We start from the raw sequence: 20,473 nt of genomic DNA on the forward strand, positions 1-20,473 counted from the left end.
TTGGAAAATAAAATGGGGAGTTCCCTCTGATTCTCCTCAAGTCAAGAGTTTATGGATTTATGGATACTGTAAGGCAGAAATAAGCATTTTGCTTTGGCCTCAATAGTCTTCCATCTACAGTTAGGACTGGTCTGAGTTACTATGGATCAACAAGTCTCCAAATAAATAGGTCCTCTCCCTTGGGTCTTTTGTACTCACTACCATATGACTTCATAACTTGTTCTTAATGACCCGTGCCAATGGAGATCATTTGTGGTGGGAGAAATCCCAGAGGATTAATGATCCCGGGAACATGCAATTTGGCATTGGAATGATTAGATGGAATTTTGGCCCCAGAGCCACATCCACCTCTGCGGCAATTGATTGAGTCAGTCTGACCATGTCTACTGTATATACCACGTAGGTTGGAAGAGGAAAAAAATCAGTCAGGTTTCTTCAGAAAAGCAGAACCTGTGTGTGTATATGTGTGTACATACATACATACAAATGTATACATAAGAGAGAGAAAAAGAGATTTCAAGAAATTGGCTTGTGTGATTGTGAGGTTGGCAAGCTCAAACCTGTAGAGACTGGTAAACTGCAATCTCTTAGGAAGGAGTTGATACTACCTCAGCAGTTTTGAAATAATTCCTTCTTCCTCAGAGAAACTTCAGTTTTGCTCTTAAGGTCTTGCAACTAATTGTATGAGGCACTCCCACATTTTCAAGGGTAATCTCCTTTACTTAAGATCAACTAAGTGTAGATATTAACTACATCTACAGAATGCCTCCACAGCAACACCTAGATTAGTGTCTGAATAACTGGGTACTATTGCCCTGCCACATTGACAGATAAAAGTAAACCATCACAGGAAACCTAGGGGAAGTTCCCAGAAGAATTTAAAAATCAGTACCTTCTTCTATAGATAATCAGAAGCTGGCCTACAGTTCATTTGGTCTCCACGAGGATACATCTTTAAATGTAATAAGGCCAAGGATCCGTTTTGAGAAGAAAGTTAACATTTGTTGAGTCAAGGACTTAAGTCTTTCTCTTATTTACTCATTAGCAGTAACAGCTGCATGATAAATTATATTAGCCCCATTTTACTAATCAGGAAACAGAAATTCATGGAAGTTAAATAACTAGCCCAAAGACACAAAGTTAACACGGCAGAGCTGGGATTCGAACCTAGGGGTGTATGAAACCAAAACCCATTCTTTCTATAAAACAAGATGCCTGTCCTGCCTGTCTGCTTAATCTTTCTAGACATAGAGAATAATTCCCAGGTACATACGTTTTTCTTTGGATAGTGTGTGTGTGTGTGTGTGTGTGTGTGCACGCGCGCACACACACACACACATTTGTTTTTGTTTTCAAATAAATAAGCACTTCAGTTTTAAAGAGGCAAGAGCCAAGGTTTGGGCAAAGCAAACTTGCCCATGGACATGGAAGCAAATCAACATAACATGTAAACTAGAGGAAAGGTCTCTTGACAAGTAGTGTAGGATTTCCCCCACCATACATGCCTTAAACTGCTTCTGTATTATCATGAATTCAGCCTCTCTGCCTTAAATCATAAGCCATTTGGGTTTTCTTTTTTTAGTTCAAACCTAGATTATTTTCTATAACTATTGTAGTCCTTCAGACCCTCTTTTTGAAAACTGCTTTATTACTACAGCCACTTGACTAAAAAAAATAGCAATAAAAAATACAGTGTTAGCCATCCTTTGTTACTGCCCATTTATCCATATCTGGAAGATTTCTGCAACAAGACATGATTGGCAATCCTATAATAAATATAATAAATGTCATATGAAGGGAATGGTGAGCTATCCATAATTAAGTCTGATTCTCTATTAGGGCATTCTATCATTGAAAAAGTGTTTTACAGAAAGATCTCTTTTAATGCAGGGGATTGCTTACATCTCTCTCCTGTGGATTTAAGTTGCTTTGAATATTAAGGAGCATCATATTGCCCTTTATCCATTTTTATGATATAATGGTAATAATTTATCATTATCTTACTTTTACATAGGATCTTTTGCTTTTTGAATGCTTTCAAGTACATTATCTCCAAAACCTCATTATGCTTACAAGAGAAGTAAGGTAGAATCATCTAGTGCAGAATGAACTGAAATCTAAGTCTGTTATGCTCCAATGCAAGAGTAATGTCAGGTACCACATCAAGTGATGGACAGAATTGGCTTACAGGAGAGGTAGTCTTGCTTTGTCAGAGATATGGAAGCTGTTGTCAGCGGAGATGGATAGGGTCCATTACGGGCTGTCTTACAAAAGGAAACCAAGAGGCATTCTAGACAGACCCAGAAATCCTAAATGTAGACTTCAAGTAGAATCAGGAGGCGAAGTGGGCCGGCAGATGTGGAGGGTTCAGGCATGGTATTGTTCAAGCAAATTTCACTGAAGAGCTTTCCTCTGCTGCTATCTTTCTCCGAATCCCATCTCAAAGACACCACCAGATTTTGACACTATGTTTGTGATTCTGAACAAGATAGTTAACCTTTTGGCTCTTTACTTTTCTTGAGTTACATTATAGTAATTTTTTTGAGGATGAATAATGTATTATATTAAAGATGCTGCTGAATGTTAAGTGGTAAGTTACAGCTTTGCAGAAATACATGCAGTGATTTTGTTTAAGATAGTATTAAAATTGATTTACAAATTCGGGGTGAACATCAACTGGTGATATGGAGTTTTTCCTCAAAAGTCTACTGGAAAGTGAAAAGAAGTCATCCATATATTTAGCTAGAAGGAATTTATAAAAACAGAAATATTAATGGGTGGAGTTGAGCCCCAAAGGAAAGAAAGCGCACTAAAATTATGTATCTTTTTAATTATTTTTTAATTTATTTTTTTATTTTCAGCATAACAGTATTCATTATTTTTGCACTACACCCAGTGCTCCATGCAATCCGTGCCCTCTATAATACCCACCACCTGGTACCCCGACCTCCCACCCCCACCCCTTCAAAACCCTCAGATTGTTTTTCAGAGTCCATAGCCTCTCATGGTTCACCTCCCCTTCCAATTTCCCCCAACTCCCTTCTCCTCTCTAACTCCCCATGTCCTTCTGGACTGGAAGAGATTATGCTGAGTGAAATAAGTCAAGCAGAGAGAGTCAATTATCATATGGTTTCACTTATTTGTGGAGCATAACAAATTACATATTTTTTAACTTGAACTTTATTTTGGTTGTTCATTTGGTTCAAACTGTCTTCTGTTTTTCCTTCTCAGCTTCGACCTTGTAGCCATTGGTGGTATTTCTGTCATCTTAATCTTTGATCGATCACCTTTCCTGTCTGAGAAGAGGACACTCTGGTTGCCTTGGAATCAGTTCATTGTGGTAGAGAAAGTAACCATGCAGAGGGTTGTATCAGACCCACCATCCTGTGACATCTCCAACTTTATCAGCCCAAACCCTATTGTGCTTCCTTCACCACTCACATCATTTGGAGGGTCCTGCCCAGAGAGGGGAACTATTGTTCCTGAGCTGCAGGTGGGTACATTGGCCTTTAGATGCATGAAATCATAGTATTAAGGAGTGGTTCATGGTGTAAAATGGCTGGATTCCTTTTCCTGGTACTTCTGCCAGCCCTGTAATGGGCTGCCCTTCATTTATCAAGAGAGGCCTTCAAATATAATCTCTCTGGCACACATTTGCAAAATGATTGGACAGGACTATAGGGTGCTATCTATGGCCATAGAACAAAGCAAGATGAACTAGCTGTTTTGAGAATTAAACCCCAAACCTTGACCTAATGAACACTATGCTCTAAAGAACAAAGCTAGCTAGCTAGCTCAATAGTGATAACAGTATAATCAATGAGGTGGGACAAGTCTGTGGTCCTGAAATTAAAGCTCCTTAAGAAATGTAGTTTTCTTCCATTGTCTAGTTTGTATCCATTGTCATTGTTCTCAAAAGTCATGACGATGCCTGTTGTTTAGCTGCGTTTGTAAAGGTGGTTTTCAGTCGTATGGGTTTTGTTTAAAGCTTTGCTTTTGGGTATTCAAGCATTATGGTTAGAGGAAGATATATTTTTGAACCTTGGTATTTTATAGTTCCTGAGAATTTTTCTTCATTGCACCTTCAATATTTTCATTTCAATATTAAGACATTCAAACATCTATAGTATAATTTCATCATCATGTTGTAGAAACATTTAATGATAGTTAAATTCAGAAGCCACCAAAATGGACCCAAGTCACACACGTCCAGAATTCAAGAGGTATAATCAAGAGGAAGTCAATGGACATTTGATATTGAATTTTTTTTCTTCCATCACAGCATTCCAAGCAATGCCCAAAGGATACCACCTGTGAAAGACTCCCCCCAAAAATAGTGCTGTGCAGGAAAAGGAGTCCAATGAGTTGCCCCTCCTGTCTTTTCCACTGGTTTTCCTTAGAAAGGAAGAAAAAAACAAGACCATATTTTATGAGTACATTGAACGTACTCCAGTCTCTGTATACTTGTCATTAGGAAGTACAGGTCTCGGTGAGGAGTCAAGATGGCAGAGAAGTAGCAGGCTGAGACTACTTCAGCTAGCAGGAGATCAGCTAGAGAGCTTATCTAAAGATTGCAAACACCTGCAAATCCATCGGCAGATCGAAGAGAAGAAGAACAGCAACTACAGAAACAGAAAAACAACCACTTTCTGAAAGGTAGAACTGGCGGAGAAGTGAATCCCAAGCTAGGGGAAGATAGACCCCGGGGGGAGGGGCCGGCTCCCGGCAAGCGGCGGAGCAACGGAGCACAAAATCGGGACTTTTAAAAGTCTGTTCCACTGAGGGACATCACTCCAGAGGCTAAACCGGGGCGAAGCCCACGCGGGGGCAGCGTGGCCTCAGGTCCCACAGGGTCACAGAAGGATCGGAGGTGTCTGAGTGTCGCAGAGCTTGCGGGTAGGAACAGGAAAGCCGGCTACAGAGACAGAGCCGACAGTGAGCTCACAGCTCGGGGTTGCCTTGAACCGGTCGCAGGCTCGGTGAGCTCGGAGCGCGGCCGGAAGTCAGGCAGACAGGAGTTACTGGGCGCTGTATTCTGAGGGCGCACTGAGGAGTGGGGCCCCGGGCTCTCGGCTCCTCCCGGCCAGAGACCAGGAGGCCGCCATTTGTATTCCCGTCCTCCGGAACTCTACGGAAAGCTCTCAGGGAACAAAAGCTCCTGAAAGCAAACCGGAGCGGATTACTCACCCCGGACCCTGGTAAGGGCGGTGCAATTCCGCCTGGGGCAAAGACACTTGAGGATCACTACACCAGGCCCCTCCCCCAGAAGATCAACAAGAAATCCAGCCAAGACCAAGTTCACCTACCAAGGAGTGCGATTTCAATACCAAGGAGAGCAGCCGAATTCCAGAGGAGGAGAAAGCAAAGCACAGAACTCATGGCTTTCTCCCTGTGATTTTTTTAGTCTTGCAGTTAATTTAATTTTTTTCTTTTTCATTTTTTTCTCTTCTGCTGCTAAATTTTTTTTTAACTTTTACCCTTTTCTTTTTTAACATTTTTAACTAGTTTATCTAATATATATATTTTTTCTTTTTTATACTTTTCTTTATTCATTTTCTTTTTTAAATTCCTTTCTATTTTTACTTTTTTTTTCTTTCTTTCTTTTTGAATCTCTTTTTATCCCCTTTCTCCCCCCTCACGACGATTTGGGATCTCTTCTGATTTGGTTAAAGCATATTTTCCTGGGGTTGTTGCCACCCTTTTAGTATTTTACTTGCTCCTTCATATACTCCTATCTAGACAAAATGACAAGGTGGAAAAATTCACCCCCCAAAAAAAAAACAAGAGGCAGTACCGAAGGCTAGGGACCTAATCAATGCAGACATTGGTAATATGTCAGATCTAGAGTTCAGAATGACAATTCTCAAGGTTCTAGCCGGGCTCAAAAAAGGAATGGAAGATATTAGAGAAACCCTCTCGGGAGATATAAAAGCCCTTTCTGGAGAAATAAAAGAACTAAAATCTAACCAAGTTGAAATCAAAAAAGCTATTAATGAGGTGCAATCAAAAATGGAGGCTCTCGCTGCTAGGATAAATGAGGCAGAAGAAAGAATTAGTGATATAGAAGACCAAATGACAGAGAATAAAGAAGCTGAGCAAAAGAGGGACAAACAGCTACTGGAACACGAGGGGAGAATTCGAGAGATAAGTGACACCATAAGATGAAACAACATTAGAATAATTGGGATTCCAGAAGAAGAAGAAAGAGAGAGGGGAGCAGAAGGTATACTGGAGAGAATTATTGGGGAGAATTTCCCCAATATAGCAAAGGGAACAAGCATCAAAATTCAGGAGGTTCAGAGAACACCCCTCAAAATCAATAAGAATAGGCCCACAGCCTGTCACCTAATAGTAAAATGTACAAGTCTCAGTGACAAAGAGAAAATCCTGAAAGCAGCCCGGGAAAAGAAGTCTGTAACATACAATGGTAAAAATATTAGATTGGAAGCTGACTTATCCACAGAGACCTGGCAGGCCAGAAAGAGCTGGTATGATATTTTCAGAGCACTAAACGAGAAAAAGATGCAGCCAAGAATACTATATCCAGCTAGGCTATCATTGAAAATAGAAGGAGAGATTAAAAGCTTCCAGGACAAACAAAAACTGAAAGAATTTGCAAACCAGCTCTACAGGAAATATTGAAAGGGGCCATCTAAACAAAGAGAGAGCCTACAACTGGTAGATCAGAAAGGAACAGAGACCATATATAGTAACAGTCACCTTACAGGCAATACAATGGCACTAAATTCATATCTCTCAATAGTTACCCTGAATGTTAATGGGCTAAATGCCCCAATCAAAAGATACAGGGTATCAGAATGGATAAAAAAAACAAAACCCATCTATATGTTGCCTCCAAGAAACTCATTTTAAGCCTGAAGACACCTCCAGATTTAAAGTGAGGGGGTGGAAAAGAATTTACCATGCTAATGGACATCAGAAGAAAGCAGGAGTGGCAATCCTTATATCAGATCAATTAGATTTTAAGCCAAAGACTATAATAAGAGATGAGGAAGGACACTATATCATACTCAAAGGGTCTGTCCAACAAGAAGATCTAACAATTTTAAATATCTATGCCCCCAACGTGGGAGCAGCCAAATATATATACCAATTAATAACAAAATCAAAGAAACACATCAACAATAATACAATAATAGTAGGGGACTTTAACACTTCCCTCACAGAAATGGACAGATCATCCAAGCAAAAGATCAACAAGGAAATAAAGGCCTTAAACGACACACTGGACCAGATGGACATCACAGATATATTCAGAACATTTCATCTCAAAGCAACAGAATACACATTCTTCTCTAGTGCACATGGAACATTCTCCAGAATAGATCACATCCTCGGTCCTAAATCAGGACTCAGCCTGTATCAAAAGATTGGGATCATTCCCTGCATATTTTCAGACCACAATGCTCTGAAGCTAGAACTCAATCACAAGAGGAAGTTTGGAAAGAACCCAAATACATGGAGACTAAACAGCATCCTTCTAAAGAATGAATGGGTCAACCGGGAAATTAAAGAAGAATTGAAAAAAATCATGGAAACAAATGATAATGAAAATACAATGGTTCAAAATCTGTGGGACACAACAAAGGCAGTCCTGAGAGGAAAATATATAGTGATACAAGCCTTTCTCAAGAAACAAGAAAGGTCTCAGGTACACAACCTAACCCTACACCTAAAGGAGCTGGAGAAAGAACAAGAAAGAAACCCTAAGCCTAGCAGGAGAAGATAAATCATAAAGATCAGAGCAGAAATCAGTGAAATAGAAATGAAAAAAACAATAGAACAAATCAACAAAACTAGGAGCTGTTTCTTTGAAAGAATTAATAAAATTGATAAACCCCTGGCCAGACTTCTCAAAAAGGAAAGAGAAAGGACCCAAATAAATAAAATCATGAATGAAAGAGGAGAGATCACAACTAACACCAAAGAAATACAAACTATTATAAGAACATACTATGAGCAACACTACACCAACAAATTTGACAATCTGGAAGAAATGGGTGCATTTCTAGAAACATATAAACTACCACAACTGAACCAGGAAGAAATAGAAAGCCTGAACAGACCCATAACCAGTAAGGAGATTGAAACAGTCATTAAAAATATCCAAACAAACAAAAGCCCAGGGCCAGACAGCTTCCCAGGGTAATTCTACCAAAAATTTAAAGAACTAATTCCTATTCTCCTGAAACTGTTCCAAAAAATAGAAATGGAAGGAAAACTTCCAAACTCATTTTATGAGGCCAGCATCACCTTGATACCAAAACCAGACAAGGATCCCATCAAAAAAGAGAGCTATAGACCAATATCCTTGATGAACACAGATGCGAAAATTCTCACCAAAATACTAACCAATAGGATTCAACAGTACATTAAAAGGATTATTCACCACGACCAAGTGGGATTTATTCCAGGGCTGCAAGGTTGGTTCAACATCCGCAAATCAGTCAATGTGATACAACACATCAATAAAAGAAAGAACAAGAACCATATGATACTCTCAATAGATGCTGAAAAAGCATTTGACAAAGTACAGCATCCCTTCCTGATCAAAACTCTTCAAAGTGTAGGGATAGAGGGCATATACCTCAATATCATCAAAGCCATCTATGAAAAACCCACTGCAAATATCATTCTCAATGGAGAAAAACTGAAAGCTTTTCCGCTAAGGTCAGGAACACGGCAGGGATGTCCATTATCACCACTGCTATTCAACATAGTACTAGAAGTTCTAGCCTCAGCAATCAGACAACAAAAGGAAATTAAAGGCATCCAAATCAGCAAAGAAGAAGTCAAATTATCACTCTTCGCAGATGATATGATACTCTATGTGGAAAACCCAAAAGACTCCACTCCAAAACTGCTAGAACTTGTACAGGAATTCAGTAAAGTGTCAGGATATAAAATCAATGCACAGAAATCAGTTGCATTTCTCTACACCAACAACAAGACAGAAGAAAGAGAAATTAAGGAGTCAATCCCATTTACAATTGTACCCCAAACCATAAGATACCTAGGAATAAACCTAACCAAAGAGGCTAAGAATCTATACTCAGAAAACTAATAAGTACTCATGAAAGAAATTGAGGAAGACACAAAGAAATGGAAAAATGTTCCATACTCCTGGATTGGAAGAATAAATATTGTGAAAATGTCTATGCTACCTAAAGCAATCTACACATTTAATGCAATTCCTATCAAAGTACCATCCATCTTTTTCAAAGAAATGGAACAAATAATTCTAAAATTTATATGGAACCAGAAAAGACCTCGAATAGCCAAAGGGATATTGAAAAAGAAAGCCAAAGTTGGTGGCATCACAATTCCGGACTTCAAGCTCTATTACAAAGCTGTCATCATCAAGACAGCATGGTACTGGCACAAAAACAGACACATAGATCAATGGAACAGAATAGAGAGCCCAGAAATAGACCCTCAACTCTATGGTCAACTAATCTTCGACAAAGCAGGAAAGAATGTCCAATGGAAAAAAGACAGCCTCTTCAATAAATGGTGTTGGGAAAATTGGACAGCCACATGCAGAAAAATGAAATTGGACCATTTCCTTACACCACACACAAAAATAGACTCAAAATGGATGAAGGACCTCAATGTGAGAAAGGAATCCATCAAAATTCTTGAGGAGAACACAGGCAGCAACCTCTTCGACCTCAGCTGCAGCAACATCTTCCTAGGAACATCGCCAAAGGCAAGGGAAGCAAGGGCAAAAATGAACTATTGGGATTTCATCAAGATCAAAAGCTTTTGCACAGCAAAGGAAACAGTTAACAAAATCAAAAGACAACTGACAGAATGGGAGAAGATATTTGCAAATGACATATCAGATAAAGGGCTAGTGTCCAAAATCTATAAAGAACTTAGCAAACTCAACACCCAAAGAACAAATAATCCAATCAAGAAATGGGCAGAGGACATGAACAGACATGTCTGCAAAGAAGACATCCAGATGGCCAACAGACACATGAAAAAGTGCTCCATATCACTCGGCATCAGGGAAATACAAATCAAAACCACAATGAGCTATCACCTCACACCAATCAGAATGGCTAAAATCAACAAGTCAGGAAATGACAGATGCTGGCGAGGATGCGGAGAAAAGGGAACCCTCCTACACTCTTGGTGGGAATGCAAGCTGGTGCAACCACTCTGGAAAACAACATGGAGGTTCCTCAAAATGTTGAAAATAGAACTCCCCTATGACCCAGCAATTGCAACTCTGGGTATTTACCCTAAAGATACAAACATAGTGATCCGAAGGGGCACGTGCACCCGAATGTTTATAGCAGCAATGTCCACAATGACCAAACTATGGAAAGAACCTAGATGTCCATCAACAAATGAATGGATAAAGATGATGTGGTATATATACACAATGGAATACTATGCAGCCATCAAAAGAAATGAAATCTTGCCATTTGCGACAACATGGATGGAATTAGAGCGTATCATGCTTAGTGAAATAAGTCAAGCAGAGAAAGACAACTATCATATGATCTCCCTGATATGAGGAAGTGGTGATGCAACATGGGGGCTTAAGTGGGTAGGAGAAGAATAAATGAAACAAGATGGGATTGGGAGGGAGACAAACCATAAGTGACTCTTAATCTCACAAAACAAACTGAGGGTTGCTGGGGGGAGGGGGCTTGAGAGAAGGGGGATGCGGTTATGGACATTGGGGGGGTATGCTTTGGTGAGTGTTGTGGGGTGTGTGGATCTGGCGATTCACGGACCTGTACCTCTGGGGATAAAAATATATGTTTATAAAAAATGAAAAACTTTTTAAAAAAAGGAAGTACAGGTCTCTTTCTGCACAGAAGTTTTCAGAGTCCTCTAGGATTGCATGTTTCCATAGGGAAATGATGTACTAAAGTGGTAAGTGTCCCACTGGCCTTCACTGTTGTACTTCTGCTGTCATCTAAGAAGACAAAGCCATTGGACAGCTCGGGTATCAACAAGCTAATGTAAAGGAAGGAAAATCAGGCAAAGAATGGACAAAAACAGTTTATGTCCCCAGAAAAAGAATGACCAGAAATCCTGGACAATATGAGATACCATGTGTCTAACAACCTGTCCTACTATGTGCACTCGTTTGGAAAAGGAACAAGGTTCTGAGCTAAAAATTAGTGAAAACACACAGTATCCACACTATTCATGTCACCTTAAAAGTATTGGATAGGCTCTTTCTTCGGCTGAGTTTTGAAAATTCAGTCATGGAACACAGGATTCTGTTTTAGTGACCACTTTTGGTTGTTTAACTCCATCTGTGCGAATAAACAGCTAAGCAATAGCAATTAATTAAAGAAGCCAAGTGGTAGTTTCATTCTGGGACCAGCATTTAGTGTAAAATGTGCATAGGAGTTAATAGGAGTTATTTGCTTCTCAGTCACAAGTGCCAACTTGGAAAAACTTATTCCCAGCTATTGGTAGGTCGAAGCACAGAGAAATATGTAAGCAAAATTTGATTAAAAAATTGACCCTTAGGGTCATTCCAAAGGTCCAAAGAAGACAGGTTTGATGGCATCAGTAAAGATTAATTCTAGGGAAACCATAATCTCTGTCATAAAATATCACTTTGCTGAGCCTGTTTCTGGAGTTCTTCCTCCTAGAGAGCCTGGCCTGAATAAGGATTATAGCAGTGGTTTTGTGATATATGACTTAATACACCAAAGAAGATTTTCTGTATGTATATATAAGAAAAAGACCCCTTAGTGCAGCACAGAGCAATGAAATGCTTGACATTCAGCAGTGTGATCTTCTCCAACTCCTACTAAGCAATTTTTGGAACACTGTTGACAAACTAAAACTGTTCTTTTCGCAGTCTTTCCTGGCAGGGAAAAAAGGAGCGCAGTCCTCAGGGTTGCTTGCATGTCTTGTCCCCATGTGGATTCAGTGGAAAATTCGAAACCTATGGCCACACAGCCTCCCCAAGATTCTTGCCTTGGCATTCTCATGATCCCTTTAGCCTCTCTCCTTTGGTGTGTCCCTAAGACTAGAAAGCACGCAGCGTCCTCTACCCTTGACCACTGATAGAGCCCATCTGGCTTTTTGTCTTTCAGGTTGTACAGGAGGAGATTCCCATTCCTTCCAGCTTTGTGAGGCTGAGTTACCTGAGCAGCCGCACCCCTGGGTATAAAACCCTGCTCCGGATCCTTCTGACACATTCGACCATTCCAGTGGGAATGATAAGAGTACACCTCACTGTGGCTGTGGAAGGACGGCTCACACAGAAGTGGTTTCCTGCTGCAATTAATCTCATCTACACATTTGCTTGGAATAAGACCGACATCTATGGACAGAAGGTTTGGGGCCTGGCAGAGGCTTTGGGTATGTTGAACTAATTCTTTGTAAATAGCAGCATTATGTTCACCAAACAGAAAATACTAGTAGCATATTAATTTGTATGTGGAATAATTATGTACCAGAACATTATGTTTTTCTTTTATTTAAAGGATCTAAGGCATTTTTTCATCCAGACCACTTTCTTTGAACCTATTTACTGTTCCCTTTTGACAGATTTTTGCTTCAAAACTAGTTTAGTTCTCCTCTCATGATGGCTGTGTACCAGAGGTGTCACACACTATCTGACTTGTAACTGTCTCCAGAGCTGAATATTGCCTTCTAACTGTGACCTTTGGTGTGGCGTTCTTTAGGCCATGTTTTGGGGTTTGACATTTAGACTGTCATTTCCACTTAGAAACTACAAAATTTTAACTTATAGGCATCTCCACTTATTATCTCTTCTGTCTAAGATAGTTAAACTCCATTAACTTGTTACTTCAGTAGGCTAAATGCAAAAAAAAAAAATCATCTCACCTTCTTAGTCCTTTTGATTTGCTGTTATTTCAAGACTTTAAAACCTAGATCTTAGAGATAGTAGGAACCTTTAGAGGTCCTTTGGGCCTATGGTTCTCAGATATTTAATTCTGTCAGATAAATGACATTTAAAAAAATTAACTGAAACAGATTTGCCAACTTTTTATTTTGCCAAGCAAGAATATCTTAAAAAGAAAGGGGGAAAAAACCTACTATAATCTACTACTCGCCTACCACTACCATAATTTCATCAAGGAGAGGGATATCTTAACATCAGAAAAGAAAATACTCTGTCCTAAAAAAAATGACAGTAAGCAATCTAATACTGATGCTCAGAGAGAGACATACAGACAGCAATGTCTTTTTTGCCCTCTCACCCTGTAGAAGACAGTGAAAACTTTCTAAGGGACCTGACACGTGGAGTCACAGTTGGGAGCCATTGACTTTTGTTCCTTTAGGCAGTATTTCATGGAAACCACCCTTGGACAGATGAGAAGACTATTTTTAAAGTTCTCCAGAGGAGATGTTTTCATATCCTCCCTTGGAAGTGTCTATCATGGAATAACTCCCATATAACTGACATTTATCTTTTAGACTGTGGTGTGTCAATTTCCCCCCTTTCTTTCCAGAGAAAAACAAATAGAGGGGGAAACAAAGACTAGTGACTCTTCTTTGCCCAAGAGATCCTCATATATTTAAAAAATTAACTCATCTTAGTTGGACTTTGTTAGAGTGCAAGAAACATAGGGTGGTTCAGATTTCCTCAGTTAATGAGGAGTTATTGTAAAGACATGGGAAAGTAAGAAAGAACAAGAAAAGGCATCGGCAAACTGCAGCCTTGCTAAAGATACATTGTAGTTCTAGGAAGCCAGCATCTGCTCTGTCAACTTAACAACATCTCCAGTTGTCCCCTCTGCAACAAGGGTCCGCTGTCACCCTCCATGGTGACTCAGCTACACTGATGCCTGAACTCAACACTTCTCCCATACAGACTCCTGCTCAATCCCTATTTCCATGACTGTAGTGGTTAAGAGAACAACTCTGGTGTGAGACTCCCTCTGTGGGTTCAAATCATCACTTGTCTACTTAGTAGCTATGAAACACTGGATCCATGAGTTAATCCCCAGGTGCCACAGTTTCTCCATCTATAAAGTGGGTATCATAAAGAGAATGCTGCTCATAAGTTATTATAATAGGAGGATTAAATGAGGTAAATAATGTAAAGTGCTGCATTCACAGTAAGCACTCAACAGATGTTCAGCACTGGTAGTGTTTTTGCTGTTCTGTTGGTGGCTGGAGTATTGAGATCACAAGGTATAAAGCTTGGAACTTAGGCAGGTATTTCTTGTCTCAGCTTCTTTAAGTAGGGAACTGGGTATAGCAGGCAAGCACTCAGTTATTCTCCATTTTCCCTCCTTGCACCAAACACACACACACACACACACACACACACACACACACACACACACAATCTCTTCTCTACCCTATTCTGGGCTGTGAGAGGCTGGCTTCTAGGGAAACCAATGCCTGGACTCATTCACTCTCTGGCTTCCCATTTGAAGTGGTCAAGGTGTGGCACCATCTGGAGACTGCAGGGTGGAAGGAGAAGGAGGTCAGGGTGTTTCCCCCTTTCCCTGCCTCATTGCAGCCTGGCAACAACTACATTAGAAGATGGTGGCTCCCGTCTGGTAGCGCCTCCTCCACATCCCCAGGCTCGCTGGTCTTCTGTATCATCATTCCCTCCCTTTGCCCCTGCAAACCCGGGAAGCTTCTCAGTGTTGCCAGTCCCTGAGTGGGTCACCAGCCCTTGTCGATTCCCTTCACCCTGCTCGTGTTGCTGTAAAGAGCCCCTTCATCTGACTCTCTGCATGAACACTTGAATATGATGTGTGATTCCTGCAGGGACCTGGACTGTTGCACACTCAAACCTCATGTTCTCTCTGGGATACTATCCTAAAGATTTTGCTTCCCTGGGATAACCCAAAATTCCACTAACTTTTCTCCATAGGGCTTTGTTTTCTACTTTCTTATTTACCCTCCACAGAACCCCTACTGGTTCACTGAGTTTTGTTTGTTTGTTTGTTTTTAGTTTTTTCTTCAGTTGTGACACTTAGCAGTTCACCCAGTACTCTCATGAAGAGCTGACCAAGACAATGTCTAGAAGCTATTTCTTGCCAGGGTTCCCATAAATGCAGCTCAACCTTACTTTTTTAAATAATGGTTTTATTGAGATATAATTCACATACCACAAAGTTCACCTGTTTAAAGTATACAAATAAGTATTTTTAGTGTTTTCACAGTGTCATACAACTATCAGCAATATCTAATTCCAGAACATTCTCAGCATTACCCCACAAAGTGGCACCCCATGCACACTAACAGTCACTGTTCACTCCTCTCTCTTCTCCAGGCCCAGACAACCGTCAGCCTCCTTTTGTCTTTATACATCTGCCTCTTCTGAATATTTCAAACAAATCGAATCATACAATATATCATCTTTCATATTTGGCTTCTTTCTCTTGGCATAGTGTTTCCAAAGTTCATCCATGTCAAAGCATGTATCAGTGCTTCATTCCTTTCTGTGACTGAAGAATATCCTGTTGCATGGATACCACATTTTGTTTGTTCATTCATCAACTGATGGGCATTTGGGCTGCTTTACACCTCTTAGATATCATGAGTGGTGCTGCTATGAACATTCATATGCAAGTATTTCTTTGAATATCTCTTTTCACTTCTTGGGGAAATATACCTAGGAATAGATCTGTTAGATCATATGGTAATTCTGTTTGACTTGTTGAGAAACCACCAAACTGTTTTCCATGGTGTCTGCATCATTTTATCAACCTTACTTTATGCATAAAATGTGTTACTTCTCTTTCTTTTAAATACCTCCAGTACTAAAGATTCTAAAATTTTCTTCCTTGTTGTAGTTAAGCACTCTTAATGACTTAGCCTCTAATATACCCATGGATTATTGAATAAATAGCTAAAACACTAAGAAAAGCAAAGACTTTCTAGTATACACACGAGTGATGAAGCCTCTGTTCCTACTGTTTACCGATGGGTATTGGTTTACTTTCTATTTCTACAGTGATATTCCTGGTTAAAACTTTCTGAAGCATGGGGCGCCTCGGTGGCTCAGTGCGTTAAAGCCTCTGCCTTTGGCTCAGGCCATGATCCCAGGATCCTGGGATCGAGCCCCTTGTTGGGCTCTCTGCTCAGCGGGGAGCCTGCTTCCTCCTCTCTGCCTCTCTGCCTACTTGTGATCTCTCTGTCAAATAAATAAATAAATAATCTTAAAAAAAAACCTTCCTGAAGCATTCTAACTATAAATTGGCCTTAATTAAAATGCTAAAGTATATGTTGTTGGTTCACTTTTAAGGCTAATAACGGTAACAAAAGCAAAAGAAAATTGATCTACTCAGAAATATCCAGAGAGGAAAAAAAGTGTTATTCATAATATTTTATGTGCACTTAAAGGACGTATTTTTTTAGGGTAGAGAAAGAACACTGGCAAAGATCTCAAACAAATAGTCAAAATAATCTCAAGCATGGTGCCTAAAATGGGTCATGGAATATTTACGTTGTAGGAAATATTCCTGATAATCATGGTTAAAGGGATTTTTACTTACTACCTAGTCTCCATATCCATATCCATGAAGACTAAGAGAATTTGACAATGGTAAAATTTTAGAGCAGGTGGTAGAATGAAGTCGGAGAATCTAATTCTCTGCAGATGGATTGTGAGCACCTGAAGAACACAACAGACTATAAATGTTCAGGTCATAAATGAGTGAAGACAAAGGGATCAAGTATGTGGCCACTGAGCTTGTACCTTAATGGACATGACTAAATCTGAAACATGAAGAAAATATTTAGCTGTACTCCTGCCCATATTTTATAATCGCTTAACTAATGTGAGAAGAAACAGACTACATTTTGCACCAGATATTGACAATGTTGCTATATATACATCATTTCTCAGGTTTGCTTCAGATTCAGAAGTCCTAGTATAGTCTTTTGGCATGCAGAATAACGACCACCGCCCCCAAAGATGTTCATCCCTGATATCTGTGAATGTATTATGCTACATGGCAAAAGATAATTAAGGTTGCAAAAGGAATTAAGGATGATCAGCTGACCTTGAGATGGGATGATTATCCTGGATTATCCAGGTGGGCCTTAAAAGTGGAAGATGGAGTCAGAAAGGGAGGTCAGAGTTATAGGAAGGTATAAGCATAGAAGAACGGCACAGCAGGGTCAGATATTGCTGGTCTTGAGGATGGGGGAAGTGAGCCCAGCAACAAGGATGCTGGTGACCTCTAGAAGTTAGAGAAGGCAAGGAAATGGATTCTTCTTTAGAGCCTCTGGGAGGAATCAGCCTGCTGACACCTTGATTTTAGCACAGTGAGACCCATTTCAGACTTCTTACCTCCTTAACTGTAAGATGATAAATCTGTCTCATTTGAAGCCTCTATGTTTGTGGTAATCTGTTACAACAGTAATAGGAGGCAAACCTTGACCTATACAGTCCCAGTTATAGCAAGGATTTGGGTTAAAACTATGGCTGAAAAGTTCTCCCACTCTTCTTTCCTTTTCAAGCCCGTTAAATATGAACCTCTGTCCCACCTATTTCTGGGCGATGGAGAAAGAGGAGATCAGCTTTAAACAAGCTGAATTTGAAGTGATGGTGAATATCTAAACTGAAACGCCCACTTAGTTTGAAATGTAGGACTCTTGTTTCTCACGTAGCTCAGCTATGGGGAATTGGTGTCATTCCTAAAGGATAGGGTGTCTCAGAGGAAGAATAGAAGGTTGAGGGACAGCCCCAGTGAGAAAGGAGTGCCTGAGATCCTACAGTATCCCACCGTTTTTTGTTTTGGTTTGCTTTGGTTTTGGTTTTGGTTTTGGGTTGTTTTGTTTGCAATGCAACAGCTTTCGCAAGTAGAGGGACAATACCAGAGTAAGTAAATTACCAACAGAGATTGTGTGAACTACTTCCTTGGGAAAGTATCAATGACAACTGATAAGATTGATTAATCCAAGTACAATATTGATCAAGTAGAAGAAGAGTAAAATCACCCCCAGGGTTGCAGTACAAATACCAGAATCTCTAGTTCATCCGGCTTAAAGATTTTGTTGTCTGATACACAGATAAGACGCTACTGCTAAAAAACTCCATCTGTGCATTTGAAATAGTTTGGCCCTAGTACTTGATTCTCTAGTTCTAAATAAGGTATGATGTCTGGAAATCATTGTATATTATTTAGTTTCTTTCCCAACTCTGCCGCTTGCGAAACAGTGTAAAAAAAATCATTATTGTTAAGTTCACAGTGCTGTTAAAATTCTAGAGATGGCTTATTTAATTTGACAAACTGGCTTGTTCGGGGGCTGTGATCTGCATCCATTATATGAATTTTGTCAAAATAATTCCCTATGTCTGCCTGGGTCCGCATACATTATCAATATGTAATAATGCATTCTGCCCGGTCTTCGTTTTAATTAAATTAAATCGCAGCGGTTTGAAGTCTTGGAAGTTCAGGAAATCAGCCATCGCCTTTAGTAGCACTGCAATAAAGAATTCTATTTTTTTCAAGGTTATTGGCAACAACAATTGCATAATTATTTAATACAGTAGTTTGGCAAGAAAGAGTGGTGTTTCAGAGAGAACTAGACTTCCTAAAGGTTCACGGTGCTTAGGAGTCTGTCTAAATTGTGTTAGAGAGAAACAAGGGAACATTAATAGTAATAGGTACTAAGCTACGGTTGCTTTGTGCACACAAAACATCCCCGAGAACGATGCTTTAGTGTTCATAAATTTCCCTTCAGTAAAACCTATGCAGGCTGGGCAGCCACAAAAATCTCAGCCACTGAATATTTTAATAATAAATAGGTAGTGCTTTACAATTTGCGAAGTACTCTCACGTATATGATCTCATTTTAATCCTTATAACATTCCTGCCTTGTAGGCATAGGGCAGTGAATATGATCCTCGTTTTGTGGAGGGGGAAACTGAGGTTCAGAAAGAGCAAGTGACTTACCTAAAGTCCTCTCCAGAGCAGGGATTCAAACTCGGATCTCCCAGTCCTGAGTTCTGCACGCCTCCCCCTGAGGCCTCCCTTCACTAAATTGACCAACCCACCTTACCGAGCACCCAATTCAACGCCCCAGTGGCTTTCTGTCAAAGAAGCTAGCAGAGATAATAATCTTTCATCATTTCGCTCCACTCATGAATTCATAATCGTTAACTGAGAGCAGGGCTGTTTTATCCATTCAGCTTTATAGGCACAGCACCAAGGATATGAGTTTTTCAAGGACCGGTGAAAATGTTTGCAACCTGAAAAATAAGTATATTGGCACCAAAATATGAAAAGAAAACCAGAAAATCAACATTAATAAATGTTTAAATACATGTCTACAAAATGAAGCATTATGTCAGCTTGTCAACTGCTTCTCAATTTTCACACTTGCATATGAAATATGTTTAATGCAGGGCATGTGTTGTGGGTTGTATCATTTTAATACGTTTGACAATATGTGAGATAGGACCTCCAGAAGTAAGCATGCCTGGAGCCTACCAGGATTTTTAAATGACGCTGATATCCTGGTAAGCAACAGTCCATGCCCATTTCAAACTGCTAGGCACACCCATTAGTAGATTATGAAATCTCTCTGGTGACTTGACCAGTAATTTTTTTTAGGATTTTATTTATTTATTTGACAGAGAGATCACAAGCAGACAGAGAGACAGGCAGCGAGAGAGATGGGGAAGCAGGCTCCCCGATAAGCAGAGAACTTGATGCGAGGCTTGATCCCAGGACCCAGAGATCATGACCTGAGCCAAAGGCAGAGGCTTAATCCACTGTGCCACCCAGGTGCTCCAACCAGTATTTTTTTCATGGAACAAAATGGAACAGAATGGAATGGGATAGAACAAAAGTGAACAGAATAGAAAATACCAGAATGTAAAGCTATTAGGAGAACGTTGTTCTAGAAAACTTGGCTTCGATTATACGCGCGTGCGCGCGCGCGTGTGTGTGTGTGTGTGTGTGTATGTGTGTGTGTGTTTCTCCCCATGTATATGCTGGGTCACAAATAACTTTCAGGCATAAGAATTTGAAAGCCATTGGTAAGATGACGTAGTCAAGAGACAGAATCTTTGGATGATTTTCCAAACCATAGGTCCTATTTTCCAAGGTAGCATTTATAATTGTTCTTGCCTTCCAGTTCCCTCTACCAACCCATACCAGAGCAGGATGGAGATATCTCTCCAAGATTGGGTGACCATATAATTTATTATTCAAACCATATATTTTTTATGCTTGGGATGCTGTTCATAATTACATCAAGACAACAACATAACTGGATGCTACTTTGGGCCAACCAGAATAGAGGGTACTTTTCCTTCAAGGCTATGCCTTGCCTCCTTCCAATCCTTATCTCTTTAACTCAGAGTAAATTAAAAAATTATTTATTTAGCACTTCTGAACCATGGGTCTTGCCCTTTATAACTGTGATCTAGCATAGCGGAAAGAAGCACTTGCTGATGAGTCACTGCCATTTACTAGCCAGATGACCTTGACCTAGTCACACTACCTCTCTGACTCTCATCACA

The 20,473-nt window shown here is 40.0% G+C and overlaps 1 protein-coding gene across 1 annotated transcript in view; it reads left to right on the forward strand.

Annotated features, from left to right (window-relative positions):
* Positions 1–20,473, forward strand: part of TENM1 (teneurin transmembrane protein 1) — a 792,472-nt gene that overhangs the window by 643,554 nt on the left and 128,445 nt on the right. Inside the window, exons 19-20 of the mRNA XM_044235713.1 lie at positions 3,232–3,493; positions 12,099–12,366. Of these exons, the coding sequence (XP_044091648.1) occupies positions 3,232–3,493; positions 12,099–12,366 (530 nt within the window). The remainder of the gene's footprint in view (positions 1–3,231; positions 3,494–12,098; positions 12,367–20,473) is intronic.

The sequence above is a fragment of the Neovison vison genome, chromosome X, assembly GCF_020171115.1.
Source record: "Neovison vison isolate M4711 chromosome X, ASM_NN_V1, whole genome shotgun sequence".
Lineage (NCBI taxonomy): Eukaryota > Metazoa > Chordata > Mammalia > Carnivora > Mustelidae > Neogale > Neogale vison.